At 50.0% G+C, this 16,237-nt stretch overlaps 2 protein-coding genes across 2 annotated transcripts in view; one reads left to right on the forward strand and one right to left on the reverse strand.

The window, feature by feature from the left end:
- PITPNC1 (phosphatidylinositol transfer protein cytoplasmic 1) overlaps positions 1-16,237 on the reverse strand; it is a 289,670-nt gene that overhangs the window by 66,954 nt on the left and 206,479 nt on the right. The gene's annotated exons all lie outside the window — the stretch shown is intronic.
- On the forward strand, positions 11,430-12,433 carry LOC142459985 (GTP-binding nuclear protein Ran-like). Its single transcript, XM_075562109.1, has one exon. It carries the CDS (start codon positions 11,466-11,468, stop codon positions 12,114-12,116), a length of 651 nt encoding a protein of 216 aa, XP_075418224.1. The 5' UTR covers positions 11,430-11,465; the 3' UTR covers positions 12,117-12,433.

Below are 16,237 nucleotides of genomic sequence, written 5' to 3' on the forward strand. Positions count from 1 at the left end.
GGCCAGAGCTTACCCTAGACTCTCGGGCACAGGGCTTCAGAGGGGCCTGACCGTGCTGATGTTGATCTCAGGCTGTGAGACACACGTCTGTTGTTTTGGGCCACGCGGGGTGTGGTTCGGCGCTATGACGGCCTCGGGAAACGAATACAACTCCCCACTTGTTTGTGGAACCCTTTGCTTCCGGTCTCAAGATCAAGATGAAACTCCCCGGTTCCTGGCCAGCAAAGCTGGCTTTTCAAGAGGCCTCGCTCAGCCTTCTGGAACTTTCATGTGATCAGGCAGCTGGGCCTTTCCCCCGGCCCGCTCTACTAGAGCACGTGAAGAGACAGCAGAAAGGGATAGGCAACTGGAAAGGAACAGAGTCCCGAGCGGCCAGCGGCGGGGCGGATCTGCCCTTCTCCTTTCTCTTGCCCCCGCAAAGGCTGCACAAAATGAAACCACGCAGGTAAACAGACAAAAACACGCAAATTCAACAGCAACCTGGGCAGAAAAGGAACGGCACCACATCCCAGGGAGCAAGGACAGCAATAACCCGGATTTACTCATCAGGCGAGCCTAGCATGACATGATGCTGGGCACCAACTCTACCCGGGGAATGAAAAGGGCCTAGGAAAACGGGAGCGGCTATGTCTGAGAAGGTGGCAAGGCGGTGGCGGCGGCCGGGGAGGAGGAGGAGGAGGAAGAGAAGGAGGAGGAGGAGGAGGAGGGTAGGCAAGAATCACAAAGTGAACAGGAATTCTCAGCGTGACTCCTTGGCGGGAAGGGCACTTCAAGTCCTGAACCTTGGTCTTGAAAGCGCTTCCACAAGCCAATGGGGGCTGGGGGTGGGCGGGGGTGGTTTGATGTCCATTTCATGCCAGTAAGTGAAGACCCACGCTGGGGACAACGTGGGCCGCAGGGTGGCCTCTGGGGGCTGGCATTACTGGTTTGGGGTGAGCTAAAGGGAGAAGGGTTGGAGGCAGTTACCACAGTGAGGCTGTGACCCATGAGAAAGGGGTTCTCATTGGACAAGGTGCTGGAGGTCATGACGGCTAATTCAGAGAAACAGCAGAGAAGCCCACGGGAGCAACGCTGTGTGGCTTCACACACAGTGACTCAGTTCATTGACCGAGGAGGTTCAGTGGGCACCAAAATGCTTCTAACTCATGGCTCCCAGGCAGGCTGTACCAAGGCCCGTGGCGTGAACTCAGCCCAATTTCAACACTGAGTAGTCTCCCCCCGAGATGCCTCTGCTGGGCCGAGGTCTCCTGTGGACAAAGAGCCCAGGCCGTGCGATTGGGCCAGCGCTGCCCTCGTGCACCACAGGTGGCAGATGGTCTCCCCACACTCTGATCGATAATGCCGCCTAAAGTAAGGCTCAGAAGCTGTGCTTAAAATAGTGCTAATTTCTCCCAGTTCCTTCTCATTTCAGATTCACAGGGTGGACACCGGGAACGAGAACTGCTGGTTTTTGCTCGGGTTGACAAATCGATATTTAACCTGGAAGGGCTCTCAGGCTCACCCCAGACCAGCCTTCAGTCACCTCGGTGTCTGGGGCTCCAAATGTCAAGGTGGCTTGGCTCCTAGTCTTTCTCTACAGGCCCGTTTGGAGCCGAAACACTGGATCCTTTGCATAAAGACGCAGAGTTCCTGACACTGAAAGATGAATGGTACTTCTTGGTTTCCCCCTGAGAACCACCCTCCTCAGCCTTGTAGGAGGGGATAAAATACTTAGACAGACGTCTCTTGGGGGCCCCCTGTGAGGCACCCCCCACTGAAGAAGGCTGCCAGTGCCGTGCTCGCTGGAGACCCGAGTTTCCTGCTGTGGTTCACCGAACAAATCATCCTGAAGTTCTTCGGGTCCCCCATCTCTTTCCTTCCAACTCATTCCTTGTCTGGCGTCTGGGCCAACAGTGGAATGGGCGGGCACCAGACCAAACCCACTTAAGAATCACAGTAGATTGCATCTGCTGTCCGAAAAAACAACATCAAGGAATGAACTGTTGGGTTTTCCTGGTAGGTTGGGTCTTGTTTGCTTTTCCATCACGTGGATTTGTTCTGCATACTTCCCCAGGCAGAGCAGGGAACTACGCAAGGCCTCCTGGCTGGCGGACACACCCACGGCGAGGTTCCTTCCAGAAGGTGCTCTCTGGGCTAGGTCAGCGGACCTAGGCCAGCAGATGGGGAGGGCGCTGGCTTTCTGGACTCTTCCCAGTGTAATGACATCCAAGGCACCCGGACAGGGACTGTCCTTTCCGTTTTTCTCCTGGGAGAAACCAGCCACCTCAATCCTGACTTCATGGGCTTTGTCACAAAGACGCCTTGGATCAACTTTTCCTTGTCTTTGACTTCCTTCCCATAAACCGAAGACATTTTCCTTAAGGGTAAAAAGAAGAAGAAAATAGTTTCTGGTGGTTACCAGCCTGGAGGCCAGAGTCACCTGACTGCTGCTTGGCTGTGGCCGTGGTTACACTGCAGCGGGCAGTTGGGCCTTGCTATCCTTTGTAAAGTAAGAGGAGACCAGTTCCCCTCTCATGGGGAGGCAGTGCAGATCAGAACTCAAAACTCACTTCCACTTAGCCCATCTCAATGCAGAATGACCGTATAGGACAGAGTGGTCCTGAGATGGTAGAAAGAAAGTAGAAAGCCTCGTCTTTCTCCCCAAGAGTGGCTGGTGGTTCTGAACTGCTGACCGTGAGGTTAGCAGCCCAACCAGTAACCCACCATGCCACCAGGATGTATGACACCAAGCAGGTAAAACATGGGAGCAGGCCCATGTTAGTTAGCTTTTACTATCAATAAAGGGCAAAATCACCCAGCATCTTAACAACGAAAATTTTTTCCCACTTAAAAACAACAAATGTTGTGGTAACAACAACAACAATATATGCATATGTAGATTATATATATATATAACACATTTGTCATTTTAATCACTTAGTGTGCAATCGGTGTTTATTTCCACCGTGGTGAGTAACCATCACCATGATCTTTTCTCAAACAATGTTCAACACCTCCAACAAGAACTCCATAACCTTAAGCAGTCACTCCCACCCCCAACCCTGGAAGCCACTAAAAAGCTCTCCCCTCCCTGCCCCCTAGACACTCCATATCCACGGGATCCTATCAATACCTGTCTTCTTGTGGGGGTGCCCGCGTGACCCACGCTTCAGCACGTGTCAGTACCACAGTTTACTTAGCCGCCCATCTGTGACTGATGCTTGGCTTTCGCCCACCTTTCGGGGATTGTAAGAATGCTCCAGTGAACAGGGATGGTCTCGGGGTAGGTACCTGGGCGCGGATCTACTTTGTCATCTGAGCATTCTTTGTCTACTGCTCTGGGGCGTCACCAAGTGTTTGCCACAGTGGGTCAAGCCTTTCTTGGTCTCTTCTCAGTAAAAAACCAACCAAGGGCAGAACACACAATGAGTTCATTAAAAAGCAAAAACAAAGAAACAAGCCAAAATAAAAACAACACCCCCCACACACAAAAAAAAACACATATTTGATGGCAGTGAAATTCATGGGGGTCTCAGAACTTCCTGATGAACGTGCCAAGGAACCACCTGCTAATAAAAGATTCACTGTCAGAAAAATCAAACCAAACCCACTGTCTGAGTGGATTCTGACTCACTGGGACCCTACCCCTGCACAGGGCTTCCCAGACTACAGATCTCTATAGGTGCACACAGCCTCAACTTTCTCGCCAGGGGAAGCTAGCTGGTGGGTTTGAACCGCCGACCTTGTTGCTAGCAGCCCATTGCCTAACCTACAAGAAAGGTAGAACAATGATCTGTCAGCTCTAGACTTTGCAAGTCCTCCCAACTAAAGCCAGGACCACAAGCTGATGGGGATTTTAATCTTACAAACCATTCCTCGATTGAACCAAGGAATCCAGAGAGAAGTACTGCTTGTATCGATAGGCTAGCTATCTGGAGATGGCAGAGGAAATGAAATTGATAAGTGACACAGACTGACTTCCATGCAAACCTGGGCTGCTAACATCTCAAGGACCCTGGTAAGACAACGTTCATCTCTCGAGACCCATCCCTGCCCAGTGCTATGAATGGGCACATGCGGTCTGGGGGCCATGGGGACCCTGCTGTAAAACAGCATCCCTCAACATCTGTTTAGTACCTGGTGTCAAACAGAAGGTCAACACTTCTTCTGTAGTGTGTTGAATCTGCTGTTGTTGAAGTGAATGCCACCAACCTTGAGTTTTCCCACTAGCATGTGTTTGCTAGCAGTTCTTTCACTTCGTCGGCTGCCGACGGATTGGGCATCGTTTTCACAGAGGAACAGCAGCGGATGTCAAAGCGTTGTTTGTTTTTTTAAGTAAGAGGAAGAAATTAAAACGGACAAGACAAAACCAAACTGAACTATTAATTGTATATGTGAGTGCAAATGCCAATACAACGGTTGGCAACCAAACAAGCGCCTTGCCACTGACTTTCTTTCTTCTTGCCGGTTAGGGGAATAGCGTGAACTTTGATTTTAGAGACTGAATCTCTTGGGCCAGAAAATCACTTGAGAATCCTGCAGGGTCTGGGGAGCAATGAGCACGTCTTCTCACACACCCTCAGCAGCGTTTCCCACACTTGAATGGGTGGAAGCATCACCTGGCAAATCTTGGCAACGTGCAGGCTTGGCTTCAGTGGGTCTGGACTGGGACCCAAGATTCTGTACTTCTTACAAACTCCAGGTGACGCTGAGGCTGAAGAATCTAGAGGCACTGGACGCTTTTGGAATGGCGAGCTGAGGCCGAACATACAGAAGGAGAGGCCGTGGGGGTGCAGTGGCTTACACAACCGGCTGCGGGCTGCAAGGCCAGTGATTTGAAAAGACCAGCATCTCTGGAGTGGAGAGATGAGTTCTTTCTCCTCCAATCTGGATTTCGACTTGGAACCCCTTGGGGCTGGAAGTGGCTCAATGGCAGAGAGAGGGGGGACGGAAGAAAGAAAGCACAGAGGAGCACGACGACCCAATGACAGGAAGTCCCGTGCGCCATGTTTCCACAGCCTACCAACCAGCGTAGCTACTGCAAAGTGGCCAGATTTGGGGTCCACATGGACCCCCAAAATAGTTCTGTGGGAGATGGGCTTAGTTAAAAAAAGTTTTTAAAGTCTCTAGAAAAGAGTAAGGGCTTTACCCAGGGCAACAGAAGTTGGGGTGGAGAAGAAAGGATGGATGTAGTATTTAGGAGGTAAAACCATTCAAATAGAATTCCAGAGCTCGGCAACTTGGTAGCAAAGCCCAATAGAGCCAGGGAATTTGGCTGCTTTTCCTGAATCCAATCATGCTCACTTCGGCTCTGGATGATCTTAGGCAGCAGTTTGCAGACACCAGAGACCAGGGGACTGCCAGGGCAGACAAGTCATGATGCTCTCTGTGGCGCGTCAGGATCACATTGGCCAAGCCTGACCCCTCCCACACGAATATCTGCTCTGTGAGGAACACAGCTTGGAAAACAGGGCTGAAGTCTTCTCCCAGGCCAGGAATCAAACACAGCGAAGCCAGAGAAGTTGGAGCAGCCACCTGGAAGGCCAGAGTGATCCAGCCTGGGAAGACGACGAGGTAGCCCAAGATTGCGGGGCACACGTGAGATAACCAGCCTGTGCTTTTCACCATGTCAGTGTCAGGAAAGACCCAGGATGGCCAAGCCCTGGCTTCAGACTAAAGGTGAGGAAAGACAATGAACGCATCTGCTTACGGGGGCTCCCAGTCCAAGCTTTAGAGGCCTGGAAATAGGCTTACGGTACCAGGAGTGTGATATCGTTTTGAAACCCAAGACTAGGAGACCTGGGATCTACTGAAGGACCCCTGGAAGGTCGCTGGCTAGTAGCTAAGGGTTGGCAGTCAGTCTCCACAGAGCCTTGCCTGGGAAGTCCTGTCCTTAGAGTTGCTAGGAGTTAGAGTAGACTCAAATGGCAATAGGTGTGGTGTTATTCTCACCTTCCACGTGGGAGTCTCAGGGGGCATTCCTGACCAGTGTCTTATCTGTCACTGGAGACCCAGGTGATCCTGTGATGCTGCACCATTTTTAGTCGAGCTTCCACACTAAGATGGACTAGGCAGAAGGCGGGGATCGATTTCTGAGAAATCAATGCAAACTCTACGGGTGGCAGCAGCCCGGACAGCGGCGTCTTAGCCACGGGATGGGGCAGGACCGGGCAGGTCTTCATTCTGTTGTGTGTGCTGGCACCATGAACTGGGGCTGACCGGATGGCAGCTCACAACAAGACTGGAAAGCAGGCAGCCAAACTTGTTTGGGGCACCACCTTGGGATCCCAGGGCCGCAGACTGCCCGAAGTGGGCACTGCAAACACCCTTGCTTAGAGGTGAAGTGTCAGGCACATGGGGGTCTTTGTCCTTCCTGCTGAAGGTGGAATATGCTGCTCTGCTCATGAGCTGAGTGCGGACGGAGAGTGGGGGTGAGCGGTGGGTGCACTTTGTCTACGTCTTTGCCGGTGTTTGCACACGTATCTTGATACCGGACGAGTACAATCTGAGAGGGCCGCTACACAAGGGCTCTTTTGTGCCTTCCCTCTCCCCACTCCCCCCTTCTCTCTCCCTTTTTATTACTTTTTAATGAAAGGGGGGCGGGGACTCTCCTGGCACAGAGCCTAAAATCTCTTCCTTGTGAGATGCTAAACTCTTCTTGCTGGCTCCATGCCATGGTTGTTGGCTCCGTGCCTGTTTAATATCGCAGTTGCTGAGAGCAGGTGGTGTCAGCGTTTCCATTATGAAGCTCAGCCCTTAAGGACGCTGTCAGAGCTGGATGCACAGGTTTCTGGGCTGTGGGTTTTCCCTTCATGCCTTGCTGTCCATGTGCCCGTTGGGGACCTCCAGACGTCCCCCCAGGCCTCTCCGTTCCAAGGCTGAATATAAGTTCCGCTTTGCGAAAGTGAGCGTTTGGAGTGATATTTCTGTAAATACGGTGTTCGTCTGGGTACTTCAGAGAAACAAATCCACAGCAACTCATGTATAAGAGAGAGTTTTATGTAAAGGTTAAGTGAACATCAAGAAAACATCCCAATTCAGTGCTGCCCAAGCCTACAAGTCCAACATTAACCCATATGTCCAACACCAATCCACAAAGTCCTCCTCCATCTCACAAAACAGACGCAATGACACCGACTGCAGGAGGAAAGCCGAGTCAGTGAACGTGTAAGCATCTCAGCGCTGGCAGGGGTCTCCACACGGCTGCTCCAGCACCCAGGGCTGCATCGGGGTAGGTCCATGTGGCTTCTCCTCAGGGATGTCTTGCAGGAAGTCAGCCTTGCCAGCTGAAGCAGGGAACTGGCTCAGGCAGCTGCATCCTGGTCCGACCATCACAAAGCAAGAGACCTGAGAACTCGAAAGGCGAGGCTCACCGAGCCATGTATCCCCTCTGCCTTCAATTAACCCCACCTGTGTTTGTCGGCCAGGTTGGCACAATAAACTAACTAACTCATGGTCCTATTTCTTTGAAGGCATTTAAATGTGAGTGACAAAAAGCTCTCATATGAGTGGTAATTAAAAAAAAAGGCAGTGAGCAGAAAGAAGGCGACCTACTATCATCGAGAAAGAAGAGTGGGGGAGTGGAGGGAATTCTTCAGCTACAAGACCCTGCACTGCGAGGCTACGAAAGCCGGGGGCCACTGATGCCAATGCACACACAGTCTCCAGGGAAGGCCGAAGGCAGATGAGGGCCGCTACAGAGAAGAAGAGCCGATACAGAGAGAATGACTGCCTGGAGCTGGCCTTCTGAACCTAGCCCTTTAACCACCCCCAAAACGGTGAGAACAGATTTGTCTGTGAAGGCCCGTGACAAAACAGAACCACGTCAAACTGGGTATCTGAAGACAGGGTTCCCCGTAAGTTCTGATGAAGAACATACTTCTCTCTCATGACTCTCCTCCCCCATCTCTTGCAAACCCACTTTTCATGACTTATGTAAGATTTGTTTACACACGAGAACTTTGTCAACCAAACTGCTGGCTAACTCCCTTGCCTATCACCCACTGCCCACCGTCCCCCCACAATCGGTCTGTCCCGGGCAGGAAAATCTTCGGCTCTGTTGCTGTCTACCAAGGTCCTCTCGCCTTTTTTATGGTGGTTTGGGCGGAAGATTTCCAAGCCACTTCGTTTTCCATTCAACAAGTTATACGCATTTTGGTTTCTGGTTCGTCACATGAGGGGAACGTCCTTCAACGCAACATCACTCGTTCCCATTCCCATTCTGCCTGCCTTTGGAATTTTGTTCTGAGGCGGATGCTGCCCCTTTGGATTCGTATGGTCGACGGTTCTGTGGGGCCCATTCCTTTGGGATGTTATTATTCATTTTGTGGTCTGTTGATTGACTCTTGGAAGGGAATCCCCAGGCCAGGGCTGGGGCGGGGTTGAGCTCTAAGCTTGAAGAATGTCTAAGGGCCTCTCTAACGGCCCAGCCAACCTGGTTTCATGAGTCTGGAGTTTGCGCTACAGTTTGCTCCTACTCTGTTCGGGCTCTTCTGCGCTCTTGTTCAGAGTTGTGCAAACTGGTCACCATCTCGCCCCTCTGGTCTCGGGGCAGTGCAGGGTGTGATACACACCTCACTCAACCACAGGGCACACACAGCCCAAGACCAGACATCTCAGTCCGGTCCCTTATTCACTGTGTGGCTCTGGGTAATTTATTGAACATCCCCTCCTGCCCCCCGCAACTGTAGTGCCTCATCAGCAAACAGATCACCGCAACAGCCACGTGGTGCTGTTGTGAATGCACACTGAGACAGCCCAGAGCACAGTACTCTCAAGGATAAGCGTGAGGTATTGTTCTGTGGGGCTGGTCCCTGCCCAGAGCTCCTGAATTCCCTTCATTTCCTGCACACGCTGTAGCACCCATTTTTTTGTCTGGCACTGGAAGACTTTTCCAGCCTGGTTTTTAAGAGCTGTCTTCCTGCCCCATTACTTAGTCTAGTGTCCATTATGACTCCCCCGGAACAGCCCACAACAAAGGCAACGCCTGACTGTCCGGCCTTTACTTACAACTAATAGAATTTAGAAGGATGACATACATACGTGATCCACTAATGCAATTTCCGCTAGCTAAACTTTTCATTAAGAAAGGGCTGGGAGGTTTTCAGGATGAAAACGCAAAAACTGGGGAAGTTCACAGTCAGCTCTGTGCCACCCTGCTCAGACTCTCTGGAAGCACCAGCAAGCTCTGGCCTCCGGGTGGTTGGACCATGGCTGCCAGGCGGCAGGCCGAGTGTGGCCGGCCAAAGTCTCCTGCGGACTAAGGAAAATCCGTGCTGGCCAGGATAAAGGCTTTTGCTCAGCTGTCTCTCCTGGCTCGCCAGCCCCCTTCCCTGGTCCCCTCCCCCCCCCCCCATCGGCCGATCTGCTCAGGGGTTTGGGCTGTGGGTATTTTGAGGTGCCCTTTGGCACTTGCTCGCACCTGGGAATTCTGTTCCAACACCGGGATCTAGGAATAGTGTTCTTGGTTCTACTTAGCTCCTGTTAAGAGGTGTTTAGGTTAATCATTAAAACCTTGTTTGATTTTTAATCAATTTCCACTGCTTTGGTCGCTGGGCCCGTCTTTCCTTCCCTACCACTGTGTTCCCGCCAAGGCCCTCCTTCTCTCTGAGTCAGCTCATTTTCACGAGATACCCCCTCTCCCGTAGAAACCCAGTGTCATGCTCCACGCGCACCTGCCTCACCGTAGAACCCAGGAAGTCTGACAGGACTGGGATGATGGCCTAGTTGTCATGGCTTCAATGGTGTCCTTCCAAAATCTGTGCCAATTCAGCTGGACCATGAGTCTCAGTTCTTTGGCAGTTATGTAATGATGTAATCCGGCAGTTATGCAATGATCTCCCAGCATGTGATCCGACATGGTAAGTCAATTAGTTGTAAGAGGATTAAGGCTGGGATCTAACAGGAAGACGGAAAGATGACGTAAGAGAGCTGAAGGGGACATTGCAAAGAGCAGCTCCAGAAGACAAAGTAAAGTATTAAGATGAAATGTACTCGGACTTGGAATCAGAAACCAACCAGGAAGAATATGTTTGGAAGCGGAAAGACCTGAAGACAAAAGCCCAGACTCAGGTTTCCATACTCAAGGATTTTATGGGCGAAATACTGAATGATGCAGGGAACATCAAAAGACAATGGAACACGTACATAGAATCACTGTACCAGAAAGAACTCGTCTATAAGCAACCATTTCAAGCGCATCGTCACGTACTGCTAGCACTGAAGGAAGAAGCCCAGCCTGCCCGGAGGGCATGAGTAGAAAACCAAGGCCCTAGGAATCGACAGAATATCAATAAAAAAGTTTCAACAAGGAGCTGATGCCAATGGCTCAAGTAGAAGGCAAATGTTTTGAGAATGATGAGGACAACAAATGTACAAATGTGCTTGACACAATGGATGTGTCTATGGATTGTGATAAGAGTTGTATGAGCCTCCAATAAAATGATTTTTAAAATGTTCCAACAAGTTGATGAAGCACAGAGAGCCCTCACCTAGTCTATGCAAAGAAATGTCGAAGACAGTTATCTGGCCAACCGACCGAAAGAGATCCACATTTGTACCCATTCAAAGGCAGGTGACACAATAGAATGGGGAAAGTATTGGGCAAGATCATTAATATTACATGCAAATAAAATTTGCTGAAGATTATTCACCCTACTGGTCCCAGCAGTACAGCAACAGGGAGCTGCCAGGAATCAAGTCGGATTGGGAGGAGGATGTGGCACACGGGATATCAGCGCATTAGTATTGGAGGAAAGATGATTAACAACCTGCGATATGCAGATGACACACCCTTGCTTGCTGATGGTGGGGAGGACTTGAAGCACTTGCTGATGAAGATCAAGGATGGCAGCTTCAGTATGGAGTCTGACTCTACAATAGACAAAAGACCAAAATCCTCACAACTGGCCCATGGTAAGTGGGGAAATACTGAAGCTGTCAAAGACATCATTTTGCCTCGATCCATAATCAATGGCCAGCAACAGCCTTTATCTTACGAGAGAAAAGCAGCGAAAGAGGACTTAACTCACATTAAGACAGAAGAGCCAGACTAGAGAGCATCCTTTGAAACCAAGGTCCCTGCGCTGGGAACCTCCTAGACCCAGGGAAAGATTGATGCCAAGACACATGGAGATTTCCATGGGAATGCCAGCTTCCAGGTGCTGAAAGGACCAAAGGCCCCTTTCCCTAAACTGGGAGCCAAGAGAAAGAACATTTGCCCAAAGAGCAGACGCCGCAGATTCCGCACTCCTCCTAACCTGTGAGACGAGATCTCTGTCTGTTGGGGCACTGCTCGCAGTCCCGCATTGGAAGACACTGAAACCCTGAAGAATGATTACAAGGACATTTCCCTGGCTATTCCAGTCGATAAACTCTTCTTAGAAGACACCGAACCTCTGCAAAAATTGTCACCAAGAAGGAGGTTTTAAAAATAGATGATAGTGAGTCAGACGCGGCCTGGAGACGCTTCTGGAAGATCCATCACGATGGCCGCCCAAGGAGAACCCCAAGTCCAGTTCAAACTCGTACTGGTGGGTGATGATGGTACTGGAAAAACGACATTTGTGAAACGTCACCTGACTGGTGAATTTGAGAAGAAGTATGTAGCTACCTTAGGTGTTGAGGTCCATCCCCTTGTGTTCCATACTAACAGAGGACCTATCAAATTCAACGTGTGGGATACAGCTGGTCAAGAAAAATTTGGAGGACTGAGAGATGGCTATTATATTCAAGCCCAGTGTGCCATTATAATGTTCGACGTAACCTCAAGGGTTACTTACAAGAATGTGCCTAACTGGCATAGGGATCTGGTTCGAGTATGTGAAAACATACCCATCGTGCTGTGTGGCAACAAAGTGGATATTAAGGACAGGAAAGTTAAGGCAAAATCCATTGTCTTCCACCGAAAGAAGAACCTTCAGTACTATGACATTTCTGCCAAAAGCAACTACAACTTTGAAAAGCCCTTCCTTTGGCTTGCTAGAAAACTCATTGGCGATCCTAACTTGGAGTTTGTTGCCATGCCTGCTCTGGCCCCACCAGAGGTTGTTATGGACCCAGCTTTGGCAGCCCAGTATGAGCATGATTTAGAGGTTGCGCAGACAACCGCTCTCCCGGATGAAGATGATGACCTGTGAGAGAACGAAGCTGGAGCCCAGCGTCAGAAGTCTAGTTTTATAGGCAACTGTCCTGTGACGTCAGTGGTGCAGCGTGTTTGCCACTCTTATTACATAGCTAAGCAGAATGTGCTCATCTTTGGGATGCTGAAGGAGATGAATGGGCTTCGGAGTGAGTGTGGCAGTTAAAAACCTTTTCTTTTTTTTTTTTTGAACCCACATATCTAGCTGTTTGGGAACGCATTTTTCTTTCTTGAAATTCAACTACAAGACTGCTACAGTCACATCACAATATTCAGTGGTGATGTTTTGTTTGTTAACTGTCATTCCCATTCCTTTTCGTTAGAATAAAGTTGTATTTCAAATATCAAAAAATAAAATAAAAATAGATGATAGTTTGGGTCGAATAATTTCTTTTGTTTGTTTAAGACAAAACAAAACAAAACAACAACAAAAACAAGATGATACTTCTAGCACTATCATTCCTTTCAGGACTATTTTGAAAAACTTTTGTTGTTGTTTTGTGGGTGTTGGTGTGTCACTGTGTCTGTGAGATGGGAGGTCCATTTCCTGTCCTCACTGTGACAAGCTAAACCTTTAACCAGGTAGCAGACTCACCTGAGGGCTTACCGTCCCATTTGGGGGCCAACAGGACACATGAGTGATATCGGAGCTTGTTCTCCCCCAATGACCTTCATCTCCAGTCTACTATGACCACTCCTACCGCTGGCCCAGGAGCACCGTGGGGGCGATGAGTTAGTGCTCCCTGTTCGTCAGCAGGCTGGCGGTTTGAACCCCCCAGCTTCTCTGCGGGGGGAAAGGCCCAGAACCTCCTGTAAAGATTCTGGCCTAGAAAAACCCCAGGGGGCTACTTCTACTCCATCATCGGGGGTAGAAATGGGCTCCCCAGCACCTAACATCACCCAATCCCAGGCCGGATCCTGGAACTGTACCATTCTGGAAGACCACCCTTGGGCCCCCACCTTTGCTGTTGTTTATACATTCCTTCTTTTTATTGAGGCGAAATTCACAGCATGTGAAACCGACCATCTTGGAGCCAGCCATTCGGGGCGTTTCCTACACGGGTAATGTCGCGCAGCTGCGACCTCTGCTAGTGCCCAACCCCGTTCATCTTCCCAAGAAGAGACCCCAGACCCAGGAAGCAGTTCCTCCCGCCCCCTCTCCTCTCAGTCACTGGCAACCACCAATCTGCTTCCTGTTAGTCTGGATTCACCTAGGCTGAATATTTCATACAAATAGAATCAAGTCCCAGGGCGGGCACTTGTTAGCTTTGACCTTTTGCTCCTAAGCTTCCGTCTCAGCTGGGAAATGGAGGGTGGGGGGTGGCCGCGATGATGGTCTTGATGATTTAATGAGGTTGCTCCTCCAGTCCGGTTAGCAGGATGCTGGGCTCCTGCTCAGCAAACATTCCTGCCAGGAGCGGCTTTGTCACCATCCTTGTTCTTCACCCAGGAGACGGTCGCACGTCTGACGCGAACCCTTCTGAGGCCTCTCAGCCTTCCTTTTGCTGGGAGAAGAGAGATGTCGCCAAACTGCCTTGCTCCACCTGTATTTTGCAAAAGGACCATTAGATGGGGCCCTGCCATCATCACCCAAGTTGGAGAATGGCTCCTTCATGGACTTTGGAACCCAGAGAAAAAGGTGAGATGACCACTGAATTCTGTGGTCCCTGCTCAGATTCATCAAATGAACCCACTGGCTCTAGCGAGAAGGGCCCAGGGTCTGCCGTGGGCCCCTCTGGTGTGGCACTGGGCTACTGGGCGTGGGGGAGGGGCTAGACTTTTCCCTTCTAGTATCGAGTTCAATATTGCAGCAGCAGCAGCAGCAGCAGCAGATTCAGAATTGTTCATCCATGCACATCCAGAAAATGATTAGAAAGACTTCTTGGCAGGAAACTTCGAGCACACTAAAATTCCTAGAGCTGGGTGGTCACCTGCAGGGTGATTGGCCCTCTCCAGGCCCTGCAGGACCATGCTGCTACGTGCTTCCCCCCATTGATGACGTTCTTTACAGAAAGAAGTCTTACCCGGCGCCTTGCTGCCTGGCGACACCTTGGGTCCTTGGACTAATTCTGCCCACCCCAACTGATGTCCTCAACTCTGTGATTTCAGTGGCCATTGGGACCCCGTCATACGATGATGCCAGGCGCCTGCCCTCTTCATACTTTTTCTGTTTCTCCCCCTGGTCACCTTCATCTCCATTCCACCTTTGTTATCCCACCCACAACCCCTCCTGGTCTTGCAGCTCCTGGATCCATTTTGCTTCTGAAATGCCCTGCCCCTCCTCCACCTTTTTGTTTTTCTTTCTTATTCACATAACATACAATTAACCATTTTGTAGTGAGCCATTCGTGACAGGTAGGACATTGAGATAGTTCCAGAGTATTTTCTTTTAAAAAAATCATTTTATTGGGGGCTCGTACAACTTATCACAAATGCATTCATCCATCCATTGTGTCAAGCACATTTGTACATTTGTTGCCATCATCGTTTTCAAAACATTTTCTTTCTACTTGAGCCCTTGGTATCAGTTCCTCAATTTTTTTACCCCTCCCTCTTTCATGAACCATTGAGAATTTATAAAAAAAAATTTTCATGTCTTACACTGACCTACGTCTCCCTTTACCCACCTTTCTGTTGTCTGTCCCCCTGGGTTGATCTTTGTGATCACTTCCCCCTTTCTCCCCCACTTTACCCTGACCCTCCTGGTATTACTACTCTCATGATTGGTCCTGAGGGATTTATCTGTCCTGGATTCCTTGTGTTTCCAGCAATTAGCTGTACCCATGCACATGCTCTGGTCTAGCCGGATTTATAAGGTAGAATTGGGGTCATGATGGGTGGTGGGGGGAACATTAAAGAACTAGAGGAAAGTTGTATGTCTCCTCGGTGCTATACTGCACCCTGACTGGCTCATCTCTTCCTTTCTGCATGTTTTCATCTGCCCCTAAGAAACCCACATACCAATTAAGCCGTTGCTCCCCGCTCCTTTTACTTAGTGTACTGTGTTCAAGATCCATTCATGCTGTGGCAGCCTGCCATTCCTTTTGGGTAGGCCCACTAACACCTCACTGCATGCACAGAGCACAATTTGTTTCCCCACTCTTTCCTCGATGAGCTTTGGGGGCAGTTTCCACCTTTGTCTATTGTGAATGCTGCTGCTATGAACATGCATGCATGTGTATGTGTTCTGTGTAGGAATGAGTCTTCCCTTCTTTTGGGGTTTGCATGGACCCGAGAGCTCCACGCCTGAAATCTGAAGGTGCTAGCAGCTTTGTCTCCACCCAGCTGCCCTTCTCTCACGTGCACCACGATGACATCTTCCCCTTGACCTTGCTGAGCTCCCCAAGTCCCTAGAGCCTCCACAAGGCTCCAAGCTCATTTCAGCAACCTTCACTTGCTGCCTCATTTTTCCCAGACCTGCTGCACTGGCCTGAAAACGAACTCCGACTCAATATAGCCACTGCCTTAGCTTCTACTCAGAAGAGAAAAATCACACCGTTATTTCGGCGGTAGGCATTCCAGAGGAAACCAAGCCCACAGGTCACAGAGTTGATCCCGGTCCATAGCAACCTTATACGACACAGTAGCACTGCCCCTTTGGGTGGCTGGGGCTGCAGTTCTTTAGGGGAGCAGAAAGCCATTTCTTTCTCCCAAGGAACACTTGCAGTACAACATATAGCCCATAATACCACCAGGGCTAATGCCTGGAGTCCAAGTCACTGCCACAGACACCAGACAGGGTAGAACGGCCCTGTGGGCTTCCAAGATGGTTACTCTTCATGGGAGTAGGAAGCCTCCTCTTTCTCCCACTGAGCGCCCACTAGTGGTTTCAAACCACTGATCTTTCAGTCCGCAGCCCAACCTGTACCCACTACGCTACCAGGGCCACGCACTCCACGTTTCCAAATCATCAAACTGCAAGTGCTCTGGAGCCGATCTTAAACTCTTCTTCGTTGCTTCCCTCATGCATTTCCCACCAGAGGTTTCTTAAATGTTCGTCACCCATCTTTCTTTAAGGAAATCACACACACACACACACACACACACACACACACGAATTTTGGAGAACGTCTACATAGCAAATTAGCTTCCCACCTTTGGTCTAGGGTAGACATTAAC

The sequence above is a fragment of the Tenrec ecaudatus genome, chromosome 10 (genome assembly GCF_050624435.1).
Source record: "Tenrec ecaudatus isolate mTenEca1 chromosome 10, mTenEca1.hap1, whole genome shotgun sequence".
Lineage (NCBI taxonomy): Eukaryota > Metazoa > Chordata > Mammalia > Afrosoricida > Tenrecidae > Tenrec > Tenrec ecaudatus.